The sequence below is a fragment of the Taudactylus pleione genome, unplaced genomic scaffold (assembly GCF_031769625.1).
Source record: "Taudactylus pleione unplaced genomic scaffold, aTauple2 ptg001203l, whole genome shotgun sequence".
NCBI classification, from domain to species: domain Eukaryota; kingdom Metazoa; phylum Chordata; class Amphibia; order Anura; family Myobatrachidae; genus Taudactylus; species Taudactylus pleione.
This window is the reverse complement of record NW_028285604.1, coordinates 17,966-39,389: the sequence shown is the minus strand read 5'-3', so window position 1 is coordinate 39,389 and position 21,424 is coordinate 17,966. Positions and strand designations below refer to the sequence as shown.

Genomic DNA, 21,424 nt, shown 5'->3' with positions numbered 1-21,424 from the left:
ACTATCTCCACCTCCATGCTGCGATAACTTCCCCAATCCCTACAGCTGTGTTCTCCAAACTGTGCTAGTCTGCATGCCCTGATCCACACCAATTTATCTTTCCCCCTGTGCACCGCCCTGTCTTCCTGCATCTATGCCACTGTGTTTCCTTCCATCTGCATCACTTCACTCTGTCTTCCCCTTATCTCTGCCACTCTTTATTCCTCCATCTGCACCACTCTGTCTTCCCACCCATTTGCACCAATCTGTCTTCCCCCAATCACTATTGTTGTGTGTTCCCCCATTGTGCTAGTCTGTATTCCTCATCAACACCAATCTGGCTTTACCAATCTGCTCTGCTCTGTCTTCCCGCATCCATGCCACTCTGTACCCCCTAATCATGTTGCTCTGTTCCCCCAAACTGTGCCACTCTGTCTTCTCCCCATGTGCACCATTTTCCACCAATCTGCATCACTTTGGCTCGCTCCCATCTGTACTGCCTAATTTTTCCCTCTAGACGCCATTCTGTTAGCCCAATCCACACCGCTATGTCTCCTTTCCCCACAGTGGTGTAAGTTCATCCCAGATGCCGGAGGTAAGTTTTAATTCCGTGCCCCCCCTAAAAAAAAAAAGGGAAAATATATGTTTTGTATAACTATCTATGTATTACATGTGAGGAGACAAGGGAAAAGGACTTCTAGGACTTGCCTGCATGTTGAAAAGAGTTAACCCCATGATCCAGTTCTGTGTTCTTAAATTGAAGCCCTCAGTCTGCATGTCTCATACAGGAAGTTTGCCAGCAGCAGACAGCAAGGGAGTGTTCCTGTTACAAAGCCCTCCTCCTTCCTCTCTGGAAAGACTGACACCAGGGCCCACCAATGAGAGAGAGAGAGGGAAGTAGGGTGGTGCAGCAAAGGGAATTATGGGATAGTTTGCGAGTACTGTGTGACTCTGAAGGTTGGGGTGTTGTCCCCTCTCAGTGTCTTTAGATATATAGCAACTCTGTGTGCCCTGTTACAGCTGCCATTGCTGGCCAGGTAGGAAGGAGATATACAGCAGCTGGAAAAGACTTTGCTGAACTCTGAGTGGACTATAATGATATAACCCTGCTTACTGTTTGCTGGATTTCTGTGTCTCCATGAATAAAGTTCATCTTGCATTCATTATAACCTCCTCCACTGTGTGATCCCTGAACCCCAGGATACCCAGGTCCCCCGGTATCTTCCACTGCCGCACATTTGGGATTGGGGTGGGATGTCACCCGGCAATAATTCCAGGGGAGTGAGTAGAAGCAACGCTAACACCAGAGAATATCAGCATGGAGAGTCAGTCAGGAGTTGCAACCGGCGGCCAAATTGAAAACGTCATGAGAGAGCAGGAGAAGTTTTACCGGACAGCCCGGAAACCGCACCTGTAAGGATTTTGCAGGATGAAGGGAATTGCATATAATGGGACTGACACCCGGGAGATTCTGGTACTGCGGATGTTGAAGTGGGATCGTGCTCACCCAGAGGATCCCGACCACCTGAGTGATGATGAAGAAGGACCGACAGGCAGTGGAAGCACTTCCAGTCGGTTACCTGATTCAACCACCGCTACTCCCGCCCTACTACAGAGCTGGCTGGGGGTGCTAGGTGAAAGTGCAACTACACAAGAGAGAGCTGGAATGATCCAAGCAATATTAGGGGTACAAATCCCTACTAGCAGCGAAACTGTGCTATCGCCCAGTTAGGCTGAACAAGAGAAGCGGCACTTGGGATTTAAGGATGTTCCCACATTTCGAGAGAATTAAACCGACATTGACACTCACCTCCAGATCTTTGAGAATATCATGGGAGTGCATGGGATAGAGCCAGCTGAATGGTCCAAGTACTTGGGGCCAAGTCTCACCGGTAGGGATCTGGATGCTTACCGGGCTTTAACTCCCCAGGAATGTGGAGTCTACACCTGTATAAAGAAGGCATTGCTGGCTAAGTTCCAGATCACTGCAGAATCTTATCGTCTCAAATTCAGGACACTGAGCAAAAGTGGGACTGCTTCCTACCAAGAGTTTGCCAGTCAGCTATGGCAAGCTTCTGGAAAATGGCTCGAGGGTAGACAGGCCTCTACTGTGGAGCAGATTGTCAACCGAATTGTAGAAGAACAACTAATGATTAAGATGGCACCAGCGGTACAGGAGTGGGTCGCAGACTGGAAGCCCAGAACACCTGAACAAGCTGCAGAATGGCCTGATGAATATATAGCTAACTGTCCCGAATGGAGAGTCTTCAGTGCAACAGGTGGTTCAAGAGCCCCACAAGTGGAGAAGCTCCCCAACAGAGAACCACGCATGAATGATAGTAGTAAAAGAGGCACTATCAAAAACATCTCATATCAGCCACCCAGATTCAAAGTGGCTAACCCAGAACCTCGTAAGTGTTACCGCTGCAATCAACCAGGACACTTGTCGAGGGACTTTCCACGCACGCGAGGGCCATTCCCTGGGGCTAGACCGGCCCCTGTCTCTGTGGTATGTTACCCCATGGAGGATTATTGCGATGAGGTCATCCAGTCAGATGCGGCCGAGATGATGGATGGGGTGTATATTGCAGACCTGGTTCTGGGGGAGGAGCAGGCAACTCCTCAGAATATGAAGGGGCACTTACAGCCTGTGTTGGTAGAGGACCAGCGGGTACAGGGCCTACGAGATTCTGGGGCCTCACATTGATTGAGCCAGACCTGATTCCCACCTCCCGGGTGATTCCTGCACAGTGTGTACGAATTGCCACCCCCGAGGGACAACATACCGATATCCCCGTCGCCAAGATACATCTCGACTGGGGAGCCGATCAAGGAATCGTGGAGGTCGGAGTACTCAAGGGGCTACCAGCCAAGGTCATTCTCAGGATTGATCTGGGAAAGGGACTGGTGACACGCTTCGTTCAAGTGGTGACCCAGAGCCAAACCCAAAGAGCAGTGACCCAGGTGACAGATACAGAACCAACCTACCCCGACCACAATGGTGAGTGATTCCAGTCCCTTGTCCAGTACTTCAGAGATAGACTTGGGGAAGGTGGACCGGAGCGAGTTTCGACAGGCCCAACGGACCCCTTCCCTAAGTAAATTAAGGACCGCAGCCGACCTGGGGTTGGAAACGGCTGATGGGAGCAAGATTGTTTGGGAAGAGGAATTGCTGTACCGAGTGGTTGTTCTTCAGTCTGGACAGGAAACAGTCATGCCTACTAAACAGTTGGTGGTATCTACACTGTACAGAGCACAATTACTAGCCCTTGCTTATGACATTTTGGCACCAGTAAAACACTGGCCCGATTCTTGCGGAATTTCTTCTGGCCACGGATCTCTAGAGACGTTAAGCAGTATCGAGACACCTGCGATACCTGCCAGAGACTGGGGAAGCCCCAGCGAAAAGCTCCTCTGCACCCATTACCTATTATAGGGGAGCCCTTTGCCCGTGTTGCCATAGACCTAGTTGGACCATTAGCTATTCCCAGTCATACGGGAAAGAAGTACATCCTAACACTGGTGGACTTTGCTACACGCTATCCTGAGGCTGTGGCCCTATCATCTTATTGACACAGAACACATTGCACAAGCATTGATGGACATTTTCAGTCGGCTTTGATACCCGCAGTAAGTTGTCACAGATCAAGGGCCCCAATTCCAAGGTGAACTAATGCAAACCCTGTGGGAAAAGTGGGGGGGTTCGACCTCTTCGGACCACCTCTTATCCACAGACCAACGTACTCTGTGAACGTTAAATGGAATGCTAAAAAGACTTCTACAAGCTTACGTGCAGTCCGAGGGGAGGCACTGGGAGAGAGCCCTTCAACAGCTTCTATTTGCTTATCGGGAAATCCCACAGGCATCTACTGGATATTCCCCATTTGAACTTTTGTACGGCCGGAGAGTGCCGGGGCCTCTAGACCTGGTCAGAAAGAGAAAAAGAGAAATGGGAGGGAACTTTCCAAGAACACCAGCAGCCCATTTTACAATATGTAGAGAATATGCGGAACCGCATGAGAAGATTGCTACAGGTAACCCAAGAGCATCTCAGGGAATCACAAGAGAGACAAAAGGAATGGTATGATGCCCACGCTCAAGACCGAGAGTTGCATCCAGGGCAAAAAGTAATGGTGCTTATCGCAGTGCGAAGAAACAAACTGCAGGCCACGTGGGAAGGACCGTATACCATGGTAAGGCGCACTGGACCGGTCAATTACGTGATTGCCCTGGATAAGGGAGGGAAGTACCTACGCACCTTCCATGTAAATCGAATTAAGGCCTATCGTGATCGTCAAGTAGTAACAATGGCGGTATGTTGTCCTCCGATGGAGACACCAGAAACTGATACATTGCTTGACCTTTTGGGAGCTGCTAAAAAGAAAGGAGTGGAATCAGTCCAGATGGGACAACAGTTGAAAGCAGCCCAGCAGCAGGAGATGTGGAGGATCTTAGAGGCTGAACAGGCCCAGTTTTCTTGTTTACCTGGTCGAACTCATCTGACCGCCCACCATGTGGACACTAGGAGTGCTAGGCCCATCCGACAAGTCACTTACCGGATGACTCCGAGTGTTATGAGGCAGGTAAAGGCTGTGATCGAGGAGATGCTAGCTTTGGGGGTTATAGTGCCATCTAAAAGCCCATGGGCTGCTGGGGTTGTGTTGGTTCATAAGAAAGATGGGACCATACGGTTTTGTGTGGACTATCGCAAATTGAACGAAGTCACCACCACTGATGCTTACCCTATGCCCCGTGTTGATGAGCTACTGGATCGGATTGGAGGGGCTGAGTTTGTCTCAACGCTGGACTTGAGCAAAGGCTACTGGTAAATCCCACTTACCAAAGAGGCCCAGGAGCGTTCTGCCTTCATCACACCGGAAGGACTCTTTGAGTGGACTACCATGCCTTTCGGGATGAAGCACGCCCCTGCCACATTCCAGCGAATGGTTAATGACCTCCTGGAGGGGTGTCAAGACTTTTCCCAAGCCTACTTAGATGACATTGCCATCTTCAGCCATACCTGGGAGGAACATTTAATTCAGTTGACAGAAGTGCTGAAGAGGATTAGACAGGCTGGACTCGCCATACGCCCAGATAAGTGTCAGATGGGGATGGCTGAGGTTCAGTACCTAGGACATCGGATCGAAGTAGGTGCTATCAGACTTGATCCGGCAAAGGTGGAGGCTATTGCCAAGTGGCCCCAACCTGTCAACCAAAAACAAGTGCGGGCGTTCCTTGGAGTCGCTGGCTATTACAGGAAATTTATACCACATTACAGCACTGTGGCCAAGGCTCTGACAGACTTGACCAAAAAGAGATACGCTCGAAATATTTAATGGACTGTTGAATGTGAGCAAGCTTTCAACACCTTAAAAGACTTGCTGACTCGAGCCCCAGTGTTGGCTGCCTCTGACTACAACAGAAAGTTTATTGTGCAGACAGACGCATCAGGGTGTGGACTTGGGGCAGTGTTGAGTTAAGTGGGAGAAGATGGCAGAGAACATCCAATCGTGTATCTATCCCATAAACTAGCTGACCGAGAGCCTACGCCACAATCGAAAAAGAATGTCTAGCCATAGTCTGGGCCTTAAAGAAGCTACAACCATATCTTTATGGGAAGCAATTTACACTTGTCACTGACCATAACCCATTGTATTGGCTAAACAGAACCTTGGGGGAAAATGGGAGGTTGTTGAGGTGGAGTTTGGCATTACAAAGTTTCAACTTTTCCATTTCTCACAAAAAGGGACGAGAACATCACAATGCTGACGGGCTATCCAGATGTGAGGAAACAAATATCAAGCTTCGCAGACCCTCGGGCCGAGTCGACAGTCAGGACTCCAACATTTGGGACCATGTCTGTCTCCTCGATTTAAGAAGGGGGAAGTATGTGAGGAGACAAGGGAAAAGGACTTCTAGGACTTGTCTGCATGTTGAAAAGAGTTAACCCCATGACCCAGTTCTGTGTTCTTAAATTGAAGCCCTCAGTCTGCATGTCTCATACAGGAAGTTTGCCAGCAGCAGACAGCAAGGGAGTGTTCCTGTTACAAAGCCCTCCTCCTCCCTCTCTGGAAAGACTGACACCAGGGCCCACCAATGAGAGAGAGAGGGAAGTAGGGTGGTGCAGCAAGGGGAATAGTGGGTTAGTGTGTGAGTACAGTGTGACTCTGAAGGTTGGGGTGTTGTCCCCTCTCAGTGTCTTTAGATATATAGCAGCTCTGTGTGCCCTGTTACAGCTGCCATTGCTGGCCAGGTAGGGAGGAGATATACAGCAGCTGGAAAAGACTTTGCTGAACTCTGAGTGGACTGTAATGATAAAACCCTGCTTACTGTTTGCTGGATTTCTGTGTCTCCATGAATAAAGTTCATCTTGCATTCATTATAACCTCCTCCACTGTGTGATCCCTGAACCCCAGGATACCCAGGTCCCCTGGTATCTTCACATTACATGTACACAAAAATATTAATATAAAATAGCTTAAGCGGGGAGAACATATTATGGGCAATGTTCTGCCCCTGTTCCCCCATCCACTATACTCTTATCCCATCTGTGCAGCTGTATGTTCTGCTCAGACCTCAGGTGCATAGACTGCATGTGTGTATTCCAATGAGGACACAAGTCTGTGAATTAGCAGATCTGCCATTTTGTGAGTGACAGCACTCACTCTGTGAGAGTGCTGAATTGCAGTTAACCACATGGTGTCATGGCATACCATATCTGTATTACGCAAGGATAGTTAGTCTGCTGCAACCCAGAGGACGAGTTGCTCCTATGAGTAAGCTGACATAGCGAAACGTGCGTCAGGACCACGCGTGGCGTGCACCATTAGCATGCCACGTGTTTTTTAAATGTATTCCATCTAATCACGCTGTACTCCTGTTGTATTACAGTATGTGTAAAGTGTTTGTGGAAGCGTCGCACTAGACATAGAGGAAGAATATGAATACTGTGTGACGCGCACTATCAATACTGTAGGTCCATATCTCAGGAAATTGCACTGAACTTACCTGATGGGAGACATACTTGGTGATTGCTATCATGCCTGAATAAGGGGCTACAGATATGCCCACTGACTGGCTCAGACGCACATAAATGGGAAAATGAAACAGTTGCAATATTTTGTAGCTATTCCACTATTGATACAGTACAATGTGTCAGTTGATCTGTTACTATAGACCTCTAAAAGAGACATCAATATATATATTTGTTTTAATCCCTGGTGAGAGACAATATGCAGCTATGAGATAATGATGTACATATGATGTGGATGCAGGCCTGCATTATGTGTGATGCAATTACACATTATTTACTAAACGCTGTATAAGTTTGAGGAAGGGATATAATACCATATGTTTCATATGAGGGATAATGGGTCCCCGATGAGGTTATAAATTCTCTACTGTTACTTCCATAATTTACTATCTGGGAATTATTATTGGTGATAGGACATATTGAATTTTACACTGACAGGGACCTTTAATAATACTCACCAATCAGGAGTACATTCACAAATAGTGCGTCATATTGAATTAAAGCGCAGTGATATAAAAGCATGAATAATTGTGGACAACACACAGTTTTATCAATTGCATTTTATTATATACAAAAACAAAAAAATATTTAGCTGTTTTACATATGATTTAATAAAAGTTACAACCAGCAGCTTGTCACATGTCTCATGGGGTGTAGACACTTGTCACACACCACCTCTTCCCCATTGGTGCAGTCAGCCAGGGTTATTGGGGGCCTTTAGCATCACTACATGTAAAATCGGTACAAAATCTGGCCAATGTTTCCTCTCCCTTACAGCGTATTCTGTATAGACCTACTCTGGCTAAGTTGTAGAGTACTGTCTTTTGGCCTGATTCAGAGATGTATGTTCATCCGATTGACATGCTGCGGAGTTTGGGAGGCGTGCCTGGTCGTCGTTCCCGGAAACGGGAGTGTGTTGTATCCATTTTTCAGGATGGACGAGGCCAGGGTCTGCGTTGTGGGATGTGGAATCCTGGCCTTTAGCGTGACCAGGCACCAGCCAGGCTGCGGGAAGCTTCAGTTCCTGCAGCCTGACCAAAGGAGCCACCATCGTGTCACAGTGGTTATGCCAGCCTGCGATGTCGGTGGCAGTGCTGGGATGGCAAATGCAGCAAGGCGATGTTTGACACACAGCAGCTCTGCAAATCTGTCCATCTCTGAGTCAGGTGCTTTGCTCCTAAGGAGAATCTGATTCTTGGTGCTCCTTCCAAGATAGAGAAATCAGACCTAGAATGGATGTAGTTTGGGCAGTTTGGAAGACGTTGAGGAGTCGGGAACTTGGCAATATGCTGTTTAAAAGGAGTAATAATAATCAAATGTTTTTCTAAAACAGTTTTTTGCATTTGGAAAATTTAATCTGCAAGTCATGAACCGAACGTGATCGCAAGCTTCAGATTATATGCAAATTACAGACACATTATCCATTACTAAAAAAGATTGATTGGTAAGTGGGAAACTCCATGTAGAGTGGAGGACCTTATAGCGCAATCATCAGAAGCCACCACTACACCGCAGCTTGTACGAGGGTTGAGTGATTTATTTATTATATATATATATATATATATAATGTGTGTGTACATACGTACAAGGGCTCAGTGATTATTTATGTGTGTGTATATAACTATATATATATAGTTATATACACACATAAAGAGGGCTGAGTGAAAAGTAATGAGACTGATATTTTATTCAGAATACGATGACTCCGCTTGATCTGAACGTTTTTCTTTTTCAGCGTATCATCAACGATTTAAAGACGCGCAGTAGACGGTTTTGTGACATCACTGTTAGTGTTACAGCTGTGGCGTTTCTCCCTTCATCATCTGCTGAGAATGTCTTTCCGCGCAGTTGTTTTCTCAGGGTTGGGAATGGCGAGAAATCGCAGGGCGCTAAGTCCGGGCTATATGGAGGGTGTTCCAGCGCTGTCCCAGTAATTTCAGTCAGTGCTTCCAATGTAACAGCAGCAACATGTGGTCGGGCATCGCCATTGTCTTATAGCAACAACCACTGTTTCTTCTTCCTCCACTAAGGGGCACAGGAATCACTCCGGGTATAGCCTGGAGAGGAGAGTCTGGGCACCAAACAGTTACTCATTGTCTTCCCAGCAGCCCCAGGCTCCCTCTCCACTATATCCCAGACACATGTCAGCCAGTTGAATTTTGGTGCGGCAGGAGTGGCGCCGTTTCTATGGGGGCTGCTTTTAAGTGGTATCCTGGTTATTTAATTTTTTTGTACTGTATCATTGAGCGGTCTGTTCAGGCGACTGCAGATGCCGGCACAGCCGTTCCGACACCAGCGCCGGGGCGGCAGCACCAGTGAGTGGGCTGGTGACTTCCACCGCGGTTACCAAGCAGGGACAGCGCAAGTCTCTCTCTCTGCTCCCCAAGCCCGCAGCCAGTCGCCTGGCAGGTAAGACTGCTCCCTGCTTGAAGGGAGGGAGCCATATCAACGCGGCTATAATGCCGGTGTTGTGGGTGTAGTGTCGGTCCTGCATGCTGCTCCGTCCACTGGACCACCAGGGCAGTGTGTAACGGAACAGCTGCGGCAGTGTACAATCGCAGTCCCTGGGGGTTTTGTCAGCTAAGGGGGAGGTAAGCACAGCCTGTTAGCCCCTACCCCGCCCCTGGGCGCACTTGCAACATTGTTATCTGCACGACTCAGAGTTGCTCCTCTCCTAGAATGCTGAGCAGCCATTTGAAATCGCGTCTCCCTCAGCCCTAGACACAGGGAGAAGCTTGGGCTTCAGTCTCCTACATACCTGGCTCCTAGCTGCCTGGTAGTAATATTATACTCCCTCTTGCCCTCTGTGGCTGGATTGTTGAGTATTATAGCCCATTTAGTCAGTGCATTGAGTGGCACTAGGGAACACCCCACAGGTGTTTGTGGTTCCTCCCTTGTTATATTGTGAAATATATTGTTTCAGGTGCATTGCCACTTTGCATTTTAATTAAAGTACGCACCATTACTTCAGCCTTGTGTGCGGAATACACTTAGATTGCTTTTAACAAGGAGGTGAGCACACCTGTGCCACGCAATTTCAGTGCCTGTGTTAACCCTCTGTTTCCTCAGAAATCATCTAGAAATGACTTTAGTATGATCTGAGTTATTCTCTCTATAGCCCACTTATTTCTTTATTTGTGGTGCTTTATCTTTCACTGCACATCACTGTTTTTATAACTTTTAGGTGGAGGATACACTTGGGCTGCTTTTAAATGGCTTCCAAGGTTGAAGCACTGATGGAGGTGGGTGCCCCTATGTTATGTGGAGAGAAGGCTGAATCAATCAGGTTGAACATTTGTTTGGAGGCCTCTATGTATAAATTACTTTCCTCTGTGTTCTGACAATCCGAACCACGATGGCAGAGGAATCCCTATCACAGGCCTTTGTGCCAGGTGTTTCAAGGCTACGCTGCATGGGGGTTCCTTCGACCACGGCTACCAGTTAAGGAAGCCGGCAATTACAGGTAATGTGGATGTTAACCAACCAGCTTTCAGCACCCAGCCCAGTTAGAACCTTCTATGGTCCAGCGTTCTAATGCGCAGGTCTCCTTCCTACAGGACGTTCACACCTGCCGTAGAGCCAGGTAGATGCAGCAGTCCTTCAGTTTCTTAGTACATGACTGGCTGATGCTAGGTATGGCTTAGCACAGATAAATAAACATAGAACCAGCACTTAAAATAACCAAATAGATGGACAGTTTGAAGATACAAAAAAACATATATTTATTTAATTGTCTAAAATTGACACTAAAAGATATGCGCATTTATGCAAATTGCATCCACAAATGCAACTGGGCTCCCAAGTGTTATAAACTGGAGTTAGGACTTGGGAGCCCAGTTGCATTTGTGGATGATCCCATCCTTATATTATTATATTATTTTTATTTAATATGTCTGTTTTTATCTGTGATAATATTTCATGAATTCAATTTGCATAAATGCGCATATCTTTTAGTGTCGATTTTAGACAATTGAATAAATATGTTTTTTGTATCTTGAAACTGTCCATCTATTTGGTTATTTTAAGCGCTGGTTCTATGTTTATTTATTTTGTAATTATTATTGGGACTGACAATACCCTTTTCCAGCTGCTTTAGTGACAGCATGCTGGATCTATTTTATTCTTTAGTATAGCTCAGCACAGGGGCTGGCTGGCAACTTTTAGCCTGGGGGGCAAATGCATGCAGGCGGCCCTTGCAGAGGAGTAGCGTGTAGCCAGGGTGCCCGAAGAACGTGCGTGCTACGGCGCCGCCCACCCTCAAGTGTTTCAGGGAGGAGGTGGGTCCATATGGGATTAATGTAAGGTAAAAATAAAGATTAGGGGCAGCCCCCTGTCGTAAGTGCCCATATGCAGTGCCGCCATGTGCTACAGGAGATAACACCCTTATGCAGGCCTCCAGTAGTGCCCCCAGTAGTGATCCCCCCTATGCAGTGCCCCTTGTGCCCCCAGTAGTGGTCCCCCCTGTTCAGTGCCCCTTGTGCCCCCAGTAGTAAGCCCCTTATATAGTGCCCCCAATAGTGGTACCCCCTATGCAGTGCCCCCAGTAGCAGTCCACCCCCCCAATGCAGTGCCCCCAATAGTGGTAACCCTTATGCAATGTCCCTTAAATAGTGGCCCCAGTTGTAGTCTCCCCCCTATGCAGTACCCCCAGTATTGCCCTTTATATAGAGCCCCCAGCAGTGGTCCCTCGCAGTGCCCCCAGTGGTAGTCCCCTCCCCCTATGTAGTGCCCCTAGTAGTAGTCCCCTCCCCCCTATGCAGTGCCCCTAGTAGTAGTCCCCTCCCCTTGTAGTGCCCCCAGTAGTAGTAGTCCCCCCTTGTAGTTCCCCCAGTAGTAGTAGTGCCCCCAGTAGTAGTAGTCCCCCCCCCTTGTAGTGCCCCCAGTAGTAGTAGTCCTCCCCTTGTAGTGCCCCCAGTAGTAATCCACCCCCCCCTGGTAGTGCCCCCAGTAGTAGTAGTGCCCCCAGTAGTAGTAGTCCCCCCCCCTTGTAGTGCCACCATAGAAATCCCCCCCTGGTAGTGCCCCCATAGTAATCCCCCTGGTAGTGCCCCCATAGTAATCCCCCCCCTGGTAGTGCCCCCATAGTAATCCCCCCTTGGTAGTGCCCCCATAGTAATCCCCCCCCTGGTAGTGCCCCATAGTAATCCCCCCCCTGGTAGTGCCCCCATAGTAATCCCCCCTTGGTAGTGCCCCATAGTAATCCCCCCCCTGGTAGTGCCCCCATAGTAATCCCCCCCACTGGTAGTGCCCCCATAGTAATCCCCCCCCTGGTAGTGCCCCCATAGTAATCCCCCCCCTGGTAGTGCCCCCATAGTAATCCCCCCCTTGGTAGTGCCCCCATAGTAATCCCCCCCCTTGGTAGTGCCCCCATAGTAATCCCCCCCCTTGGTAGTGCCCCCATAGTAATCCCCCCCCTTGGTAGTGCCCCCCCCCCAGTAGAGAGAGACTTAATAAAAAAATAAAAACACTTACCTGAAACTCCCTCTCCTGGTCCCGACACTTCCACCGGCTCCTCTGGCCGCTTTGCATTATGGGAGAGACGTCGTCATGACGACGTCTCTCCCATTACCCACTGCGGGAGCCGGAAGATGGCTCCCGCAGTGGGAGCAGCAGCAGCCGATGAGAGTCTGACAGACTCTCAGCGGCTGCTGATTACAGCAAACACACAGCTGCCGACTCCGTCCGGTCAGCGCTACACATGCGGTGCAGTCTGTGTCACAGTGACACAGACTGCACCGGCCCGCATGACGCTGCGGCCCGGGGGGCACATGGCGCCCTGCCCCCCGGCCCAGCCCGCCACTGGCTCAGCACAGGCCAGACAGAGCGAAGTTCTGCCCGATTGTGAATCTGCTCCTTCGGCACAGAATGCCAGAGCCTCCATTCCTTTAAAAGGTAGAGACCCTGATGAGGATATTTCTGTTCTTTTAAACAGTGCCACTAGTCTAGAGCCCAGGTACCTGGGTGTTGACTAAGGGTATGACGACAGTATTCTGCTAGGAGCTCTAGCACCTACCGGAGGTTTCTGTTTATAAGCACATTGCTTTAGTTTATCCGCACCAGCATCATGGTCTGGCAACGTGGGAATCCATGGTTATTACTTTTTGTCTGACTTGTTAGATCTACTATTCTGGGCAGCTGTATAGTTCCCCAGAATGATCTATTCTAGTGCATGTCCCTCGCTTTTTCTTGGGTAACTAGGGCTGGGGGCTGCCAGACAGATGCCCTACAGGACGGTCTCCATTCGAGGACAAGTTATTGTCTCTTGGGACAAGCTACTACCTAGTTAGTTTGGAGGTCATTGACATAGTCGTATTAACCTCTTAAGTGTGGATATATCTGCTGTGGTGGCCAGGACAGTCATCTGACTGCATTCCTGGCGCGCTGTCTTGGACTCTAAGGACTTAGAGGCCCTTCTGTGTTTAGAGAGGGTCTTCTTGATTCGGGGTTGGACGAGAGTCTCTAGGTAGGGCCCAAATACATTCTCTGCCTTTTTCACTAGACCATCGACGTTCTAGGTTAAGGAAGTTCCTCCTCTATGGGACCTGGATCCTGACGTTGGTTACCTTAGTCTTCCAGATAACTGGCAGGTTTGTTGACACAGGTTAGGATGGAATACCACCCAAAGAACCCCAGTGTGGGGTCGAGATGGCCGAGTGGTCTAGGGCTCTGTGCCCAGGCTGCAGTCTTCTCTGGGGACGTGGGTTCAGATCCCACTTCTGACAAACAGCCTAGCTGATTAAATAATGCTCAGTGGTAGTGTTCCCATCTTGGGACCAGCACAGCCCAGATTCCAGTCCCCTTAGAGACTCGTATATACTTTATTGGGTTTCCCACACCCCCCCAAAAGCTGCCAGAGCTCTTTTGCTCCCCTCTGACCTCCAGGGTCATTGTCCAGATCCCCTGTCTAAGAGGGTGCAAAATACTATATCGGCCTCTTACTGGTCAGATGCCGGACTGCTTGTTGCAGCTCATCCTCATTATCTGGGCGCTAGCAGGGACTCCAAGATTCTCAGGTTTCGCATGGGGACGCTCTGCTTCGTCATTCGCTCAGACTAGAGTGTTTAGAGCATCCTTTCACACCTAGGAGGCCTATTTTCATATGGCCATTCAAGTCAGTCACCAGCACTTCCTCAGGTAGACTGTACGGGACCTTTTCTTCCAGTTTTAGACTATGTTAGTCACAGGTTCAATTCCTAGGAAGGTCCACAGCCCCTCATGTTTTTCATAAGGTTCAGGACAGGGCTCCTATGAATGGCAGTTTCTTCTTTGGGGCTCAGTCACTGGACCCATGGATGAATGCTTTGCTGCATTCCAGGGTTCGGCGGTATTCCTCCCTGCTGTTAGAATAAAGGTTTTCCGGTTACCGTTCCCACTATTCTGGCATCTCTACCGAGTGTTAAGATGCAGGCAGATCTTGGGCTCTCTAGTCTACCCCTTTGATGGGATGGAGTTCATTCCCTGCCAGGGAAATTTGAGTCTTATGACATAAATTCTGACTGCTTTTTATGACGCAAGCTATAATCCCTATTTTGTGGTAGCTAGTGGCGCTCCTTTTGCAATCCAGGACAGGGGTCCTTCTCAGAACCGATACACATGTTCGTTGCCATAGGGCAGTAACCTTGTCATTAGACCTTTAGAATTGGTGGATGGCTCAGGGGAGCCTGTTACCGATCTACCTCTTGCTGCTCTGGATAATCTCCAGAGCTCTCTGTCTGGTTTTACCTCTCCTCCAGCATCGTCCGGTCCAGGTCTGGTCCGTCTACGTGACACACATTTCCCGCATAAGCCATCAGGGTGGCGCTCTCAATTGTGGCTCCATTAAGACGGTTGACGGCTCCCCTAGTTGGGCGGAGCAGCATCTTATAGCTCAGTCTTCCTTCCCACAGTTCTACTGGAGCAGCAAACTCTTAAGCTGCCCCACACTCGGATGAGTTAGTTCTGCATATTGACTCTTTTCAGCGCCTTGTGATCACTTGGGCCTGATGGACATCGAAATTATGATGTCTTGCATACCCGCTGGTTACCGAGATATTGTTCCGGCTTCACAGTTTCGGGAGCTCTCTTATTGGTCACTCTGGAGGTACAGTGGAATTTTCCGCTTTTATTTGTTTTTCCTCCACTTTCCATACACCCGCGAGTCACAGTTGGAAGGGAGCACAATGTTCCTTGTGGCTTAGCTTGGCCACGGCGGCTGTAGTATGCAGCTCTTTCCGCCTTTTAGTCGGCACTCCACTGCGTCTTCCTCTACAGACGGCACTATGGTCTTCGGGTCTGTACTACTGTCAGCATCTGTCCTGCCTCACTGCCAGAATGGTTCTTGACACCTGTCCTAGAAGCTAGGAAGGTTATTTCCAGAGGGGTCAGTTGTACCCTGCTGCATGCCTAGTAGCCCACTTCGGTCAGAGTTCTTACCGAGTAGGGGGACCTATTGGGTGATTTGGTTAGAGGCTTCCCCCCATGTTATTGCAGCTACTATGGGTCCTCTCTCTTCTGCAGATTGTTTGGGGTTTGGGATTGCGACTCTCTTCATAGAGAAACAGGTCTCAGACCAGGTGGCTCCATCAAACCTCTCCACGGCTCTTTGGTCTCTTCAGTAAGCTCCCTGAGAAGTCCTCGGTTCCTTGATTGCGGTGCACATTGCTTATGCCTTGGATTCCGGGATAGCTGTTTCCTACTTGCCATCGCTTGGCGCAGTAGGTGTCTGAGCGCCTTGTCTTGTCGCTATTCTCTCAGATCTTATACTTACATCAGGCCATTCTGCGGTCTCACTTGGATTCCTATCCAGAGTTGTGTATCGGTGCCTCTACTCCTGCGGAGTGATTTTTCGTGGACAGACCCAGATATCAGTTTCTCTGTGGTCCTGTACAATTTTCTCAAGCGGGGTTGGGCAGTTTCTGAACAATTTATTTTGGTGGCCCCGCTTGGCTATCCGGTACAATCTCTGGCTGATCTCTTGCCCCGGTTGTGGTGACTGCTCTTTACACAAGGTCGGTGGACCTTCTTAGGCCGCTCAGCGTGGCGTTCTGCGGTACAGCTTGTACAGCTGCCACATGATTTTCTGCTCACTCTTCAATTGTTTCTATACAGTTGTCACCTTTGCGTCTTTGGGTGTGGCCTTCAGGCTAAGGGGTTCTCCATGCAGCCCAGGAGCATCCCCACCCATTGGGGGACAGCTTTAGGACTTCCAAGAGTAGTCCCTGTGCCTCCTAGTGGAGGAAGAAGAAATGCGGATTTATGGTCTTACCTTGTTTAATTCTTTTCTTCAACTCCATAGGGGGCACAGAGCACCCACCATAACACACCTGACTTGTGGGGTCTATTTCCTCTGATGCCGGCTCTTGGCGTACCTTTCTCTGACTTTGTTCTGAGTGTGTGCCGGTCTTCTGTCTCCCTCTTCTTCTCGTCGCTCCTGCCATTGGCATGCTAACTTAAACTGGCCGGCTGGGGGCAGGGTATAGTGGAGAGGGCTGCTGGGAAGAAAATGATTAACTGTTTGGTGCCCAGACACTCCAGGATATACCTAAAGTGATCCCTGTGCCCCATATGGAGTCGAAGAAAAGGATTTAACAAGGTAAGACCATAAATCATCCTTTCTTCAGCAAATATGATCTTTTCTTCCTCATGGCTCCACGCAAATGGGTTTTCAGAACGTTTGCATAGTAGTCACCATTAATTTTCTGTCCACGGGGAACCCAGCGCTGTAGGATTATACCGTGCACATCAAAGAACAGCAGAAGCATGATTTTACACATAGAAGGAATCACACAGAATTTTTTCGGTGGAGGCGAGTTTGCGTGTCTCCATACACTGGACTGTTGTTTGGATTTCGAATCATGATGACGAATCCACGATCCGTCACACGTCACAATCAATGTCAGGAAATCGGGTATCCTCTCCGTCATTGGAACGGTGTACTTGCACGATTCAACTCGTCGGCGCATCTGCTCTTCTGTGAGATTTCTGGGTACCCACCTGGCACACGTGATGCATTTTCAGTTCCTTTGTCACAATATACTAAACCCGTACAAATGAGATGCCAAGTGAAGCCGAAAGTTTGCGTAAAAGTTAACCTTCTGTCATTTTGCAACATCTCCGTAGCTTTGGCAATGTTGAAATCTGTAACCGCGGTGGATGGTCTCCCAAATCGCACTTCCTCAGTCCATCATCAAGTGCTTCCACCACCGAAATTCTGCAGCATGGCTAATTGTTTCTCCACCCTATGCTTTCTGTAACATTTCATAGTTAATGTCCACTTTTTCCAAGTTTAACCCAAAATTCAGTCACACATCTCTAATGTAACCTCGAACACGTCTTCCTCATCTGCTCTGACGAAAAGTATGAAGATCTTCTACTTGCTGTGACCAAACAAAGAGGACTATGGCAGTTCCAACCACAGGTTCAGACACATCGATGTATGAGCTTCACAATAACCAGCATAGACTTGTCACGTCTACCTATGGGACAGAAAAACAGAGGCAGTCTCATTACTTTTCAATCAGCCCTCGTAAGTTGGTAGTTAGGTAGGCCTAGGTCTAGTGACATTGGTGGAACACAGGCAGGCAAAATTTGATAATCTAGACTTTGCAGCTCTGGATCTTAGCCAAATTGGAACAAGAATATCCACATCCGTAGTCTAACTTCTGTCAAGAACTTTAGCTCAGGGATTGTGTACAGAACCTATTTCAGGTACAGTCTTATGCCACCCTGAGATGGATACATTTATTTGCCTACCGGTTAATATGGCAAGGGTATTTCTGGTAAATTAAGGGGTCAAGGCGACAGGATTCAGCTCCTTCTGGAGATCACCAGGGGTGTTAGACTTTCAGAAAAAAGGTTTAGTTAAAGGCCAGAAACAAATCAATCAATGGCCAGATTTATCATGGCTACTATTCGTCAGATATTTGTCCTAGACCAGGTCCTGGTTCTCAAACATATTGTGGTTCATTCTATTAGATCTGTGACCGCCTTTTAGGCAGCGCAACGTGGGGCATCGGTGGAGCAGTTTTGCAGGGTGGCCACCTGGTCCTCCATTCATACATTTATCAAATTTTAAGTTCTTTGGGTTTGCAGTTAGACTCGCCAGTTTTGGGCATAAAGTTTTTTGCGTAGCTTGGTGTACCCTACCCAAGGGACAGCTTTGGAATTACACCATCGCTGGCAGTGGCCCCCAAATAGAAGGACAGAGAAAAGAGGATTTTTGGTACTTACTGTTAAATCTGTTTCTCTTAATCCATCTGGGGGACACTGTGCTCTGTGTGGTTCCGGTTTCAGTATATATTTGTATAGACTCTCCTATGGGCTTGGTTAGGTTTAACCTGAATCTGATTGGCTCCATTTGGGCTAATGTGATGTAATGGGGCGGGTTTAGGTACAAACATGTTTAGTCTGAAATACCTTTTTTTATTCTTGGCATCACTGATCTGTAAAATTAAATGATTTCTCAATTACTCAAATCTAGTTTGCGTTTTAGCACAGTTTTCCATGAGTCCAAACTTGATGTGCAAAGGAGGATGATACACTTCATCAGGGTCAGCAAGTTACCTGCTCACCACAACTGTGTGGGAAAGGTGAGGTAGTTATGGCCAATCCTTCTGAATGTAGTGGTTTTGTTTGTCCTTAATGCCCTACTCACATAAAGAACAACGGTACTTGGTGTAACCTTAGCTAAAGATCTACTTGGAATATTCCACTTGTATTTCTGATACTGGACCTTTTCTAAAAGCAGCTCGTTACTGTTTGCAGCATGTGCTGTAGGTACAGAAGGACAAGAATTTATTTTATGAAGAAGAATTGCCTTTAAGCGGACTTTTGAGGAGTCAATGAACAAGCGCCACTTGTTGAGTTCATGACTAAGAGTCTTTATGACAGGATTCACATCTTATACTGCCAGCATTATCATTTCAGCTTAATATAAATTCTGTGCTTATTCTAAATGAGGAGTATAATCATGGCGTCACAAGAAAACATAGGAAGACGCCCTCATGGCGTCACAAGAAAACATAGGAAAACCCGAATTGCTTATTTGGATTATATGGATTCACCATAACAAATACTTAAAATACCTATCAAAACTGTTGTTTGACCAGTGTTTTTATTTTACTTATGTGTCAGAGGGTAATTACTTACAGGGTAAAGATCCCTATGCTTGTACTTAGATTTGCATGAAGACACACTGAATTATTTATAATGCTCCCTACTCTGTTATAATTATATAGTATCTTGGAAGCCGCTCTCCAGAAAGAGTAAAACTAAAGATTTTGGAGCTGCTATACAGCTGGACTTTGGGTCTCCCGGGGGAAGTGAAGATCGCGGAGGCCTACCAGATGCTGAAGAAGCAAGGTGGGTCTGTTTGAAGTGAAGGCAATTCAATACAATTATATATTTTTCCCATTCCTACTCTAATCAAGTAAATTATTTGTTTAGGGATTTTAAAGGAAGATCCCAAGCTGCCAGCAGAAGCCATGATGCCTCCGCTACCCCCTCGACCTAAGAATGCTATTTTCGATGATGATGAGAAATCAAAGGTAATAATTGCTTGTTGGCACCACTGAAGTCCCGTTTGCCCATTTACTATTGATTCTGACCACCTCTCAATTGCCTTATTGATCCAAGGTGAAGCTAAAATGTGAAGTATAGTGATTGTCTACCTAACAGACGCAAGCTAGTCAATATATCAAATATTCCATATGGGTAAAAAGAAAAGTAAACAAGTTTATTATATTAAATTAAAAACAAAGATATATAGACCACCATAGACAATTATAGACCATACTAAACTTAGAAGGTACTTAAGTACATTAACTCATAAGACATATTAAAAAAAGCAGCTGATTTAGAAACATAATAACTGGATGTTGCAGGTACTCGCCATAATGGAGACGTCATACATTCAGGAAATTGTAGCAAAATGGCAAGAAGTAGTAGTCCTGGTACATTCAGCTGTTACTATAAGGGCGTGTAATGTTACCGTCCTTCCAGTATGTGGGATGCACCCGGGGGGGTGTGAAGCCGCTGCAGGGGGGCAGTCCTGGTACATTCAGCTGTTACTATAAGGGCGTGTAATGTTACCGTCCTTCCAGTATGTGGGATGCACCCGGGGGGGTGTGAAGCCGCTGCAGTGGGGCAGTCCTGGTACATTCACATGTTACTATAAAGGCGTGTAATGTTACTGTCCTTCCAGTATGTGGGATGCACCCGGGGGGGGTGTGAAGCTGCTGCAGGGGGCAGTCCTGGTACATTCAGCTGTTACTATAAGGGCGTGTAATGTTACTGTCCTTCCAGTATGTGGGATGCACCCGGGGGGTGTGAAGCCGCTGCAGGGGGCAGTCCTGGTACACGCACCTGTTACTATAAGGGCGTGTAATGTTACTGTCCTTCCAGTATGTGGGATGCACCCGGGGGGTTGTGAAGCCGCTGCAGTGGAGCAGTCCTGGTACACGCACCTGTTACTATAAGGGCGTGTAATGTTACTGTCCTTCCAGTATGTGGGATGCACCCGGGGGGGGGTGTGAAGCCGCTGCAGGGGGCAGTCCTGGTACACGCACCTGTTACTATAAGGGCGTGTAATGTTACTGTCCTTCCAGTATGTGGGATGCACCCGGGGGGTGTGAAGCCGCTGCAGGGGGCAGTCCTGGTACACGCACCTGTTACTATGAGGGCGTGTAATGTTACTGTCCTTCCAGTATGTGGGATGCATCCCGGGGGGTGTGAAGCCGCTGCAGGGGGCAGTCCTGGTACACGCACCTGTTACTATAAGGGCGTGTAATGTTACCGTCCTTCCAGTATGTGGGATGCATCCCGGGGGGTGTGAAGCCGCTGCAGGGGGCAGTCCTGGTACACGCACCTGTTACTATAAGGGGCGTGTAATGTTACTGTCCTTCCAGTATGTGGGATGCACCCGGGGGGGTGTGAAGCCACTGCAGGGGGCAGTCCTGGTACATGTACCTGTTACTATAAGGGCGTGTAATGTTACCGTCCTTCCAGTATGTGGGATGCATCCTGGGGGTGTGAAGCCGCTGCAGGGGGGCAGTCCTGGTACACGCACCTGTTACTATAAGGGCGTGTAATGTTACTGTCCTTCCAGTATGTGGGATGCATCCCGGGGGGTGTGAAGCTGCTGCAGTGGGGCAGTCCTGGTACACGCACCTGTTACTATAAGGGCGTGTAATGTTACTGTCCTTCCAGTATGTGGGATGCATCCCGGGGGGGTGTGAAGCCGCTGCAGTGGGGCAGTCCTGGTACACGCACCTGTTACTATAAGGGCGTGTAATGTTACTGTCCTTCCAGTATGTGGGATGCATCCTGGGGGTGTGAAGCCGCTGCAGGGGGCAGTCCTGGTACACGCACCTGTTACTATAAGGGCGTGTAATGTTACTGTCCTTCCAGTATGTGGGATGCACCCCGGGGGGTGTG

General features: G+C 48.2%; 1 protein-coding gene and 1 pseudogene across 1 annotated transcript in view; both read left to right on the top strand.

The window, feature by feature from the left end:
* LOC148451034 (ADP-ribosylation factor-binding protein GGA1-like) overlaps nucleotides 1–19,536 on the top strand; it is a gene marked incomplete at its 3' end in the record, with an annotated part of 127,456 nt that extends 107,920 nt beyond the window's left edge. Inside the window, exons 5-6 of the mRNA XM_088462353.1 lie at nucleotides 19,228–19,351; nucleotides 19,436–19,536. Of these exons, the coding sequence (XP_088318479.1) occupies nucleotides 19,228–19,351; nucleotides 19,436–19,536 (225 nt within the window). The remainder of the gene's footprint in view (nucleotides 1–19,227; nucleotides 19,352–19,435) is intronic.
* LOC148451035 (uncharacterized) lies at nucleotides 1,292–18,766 on the top strand (annotated as a pseudogene).
* Nucleotides 19,537–21,424: the final 1,888 nt, after the last annotated feature.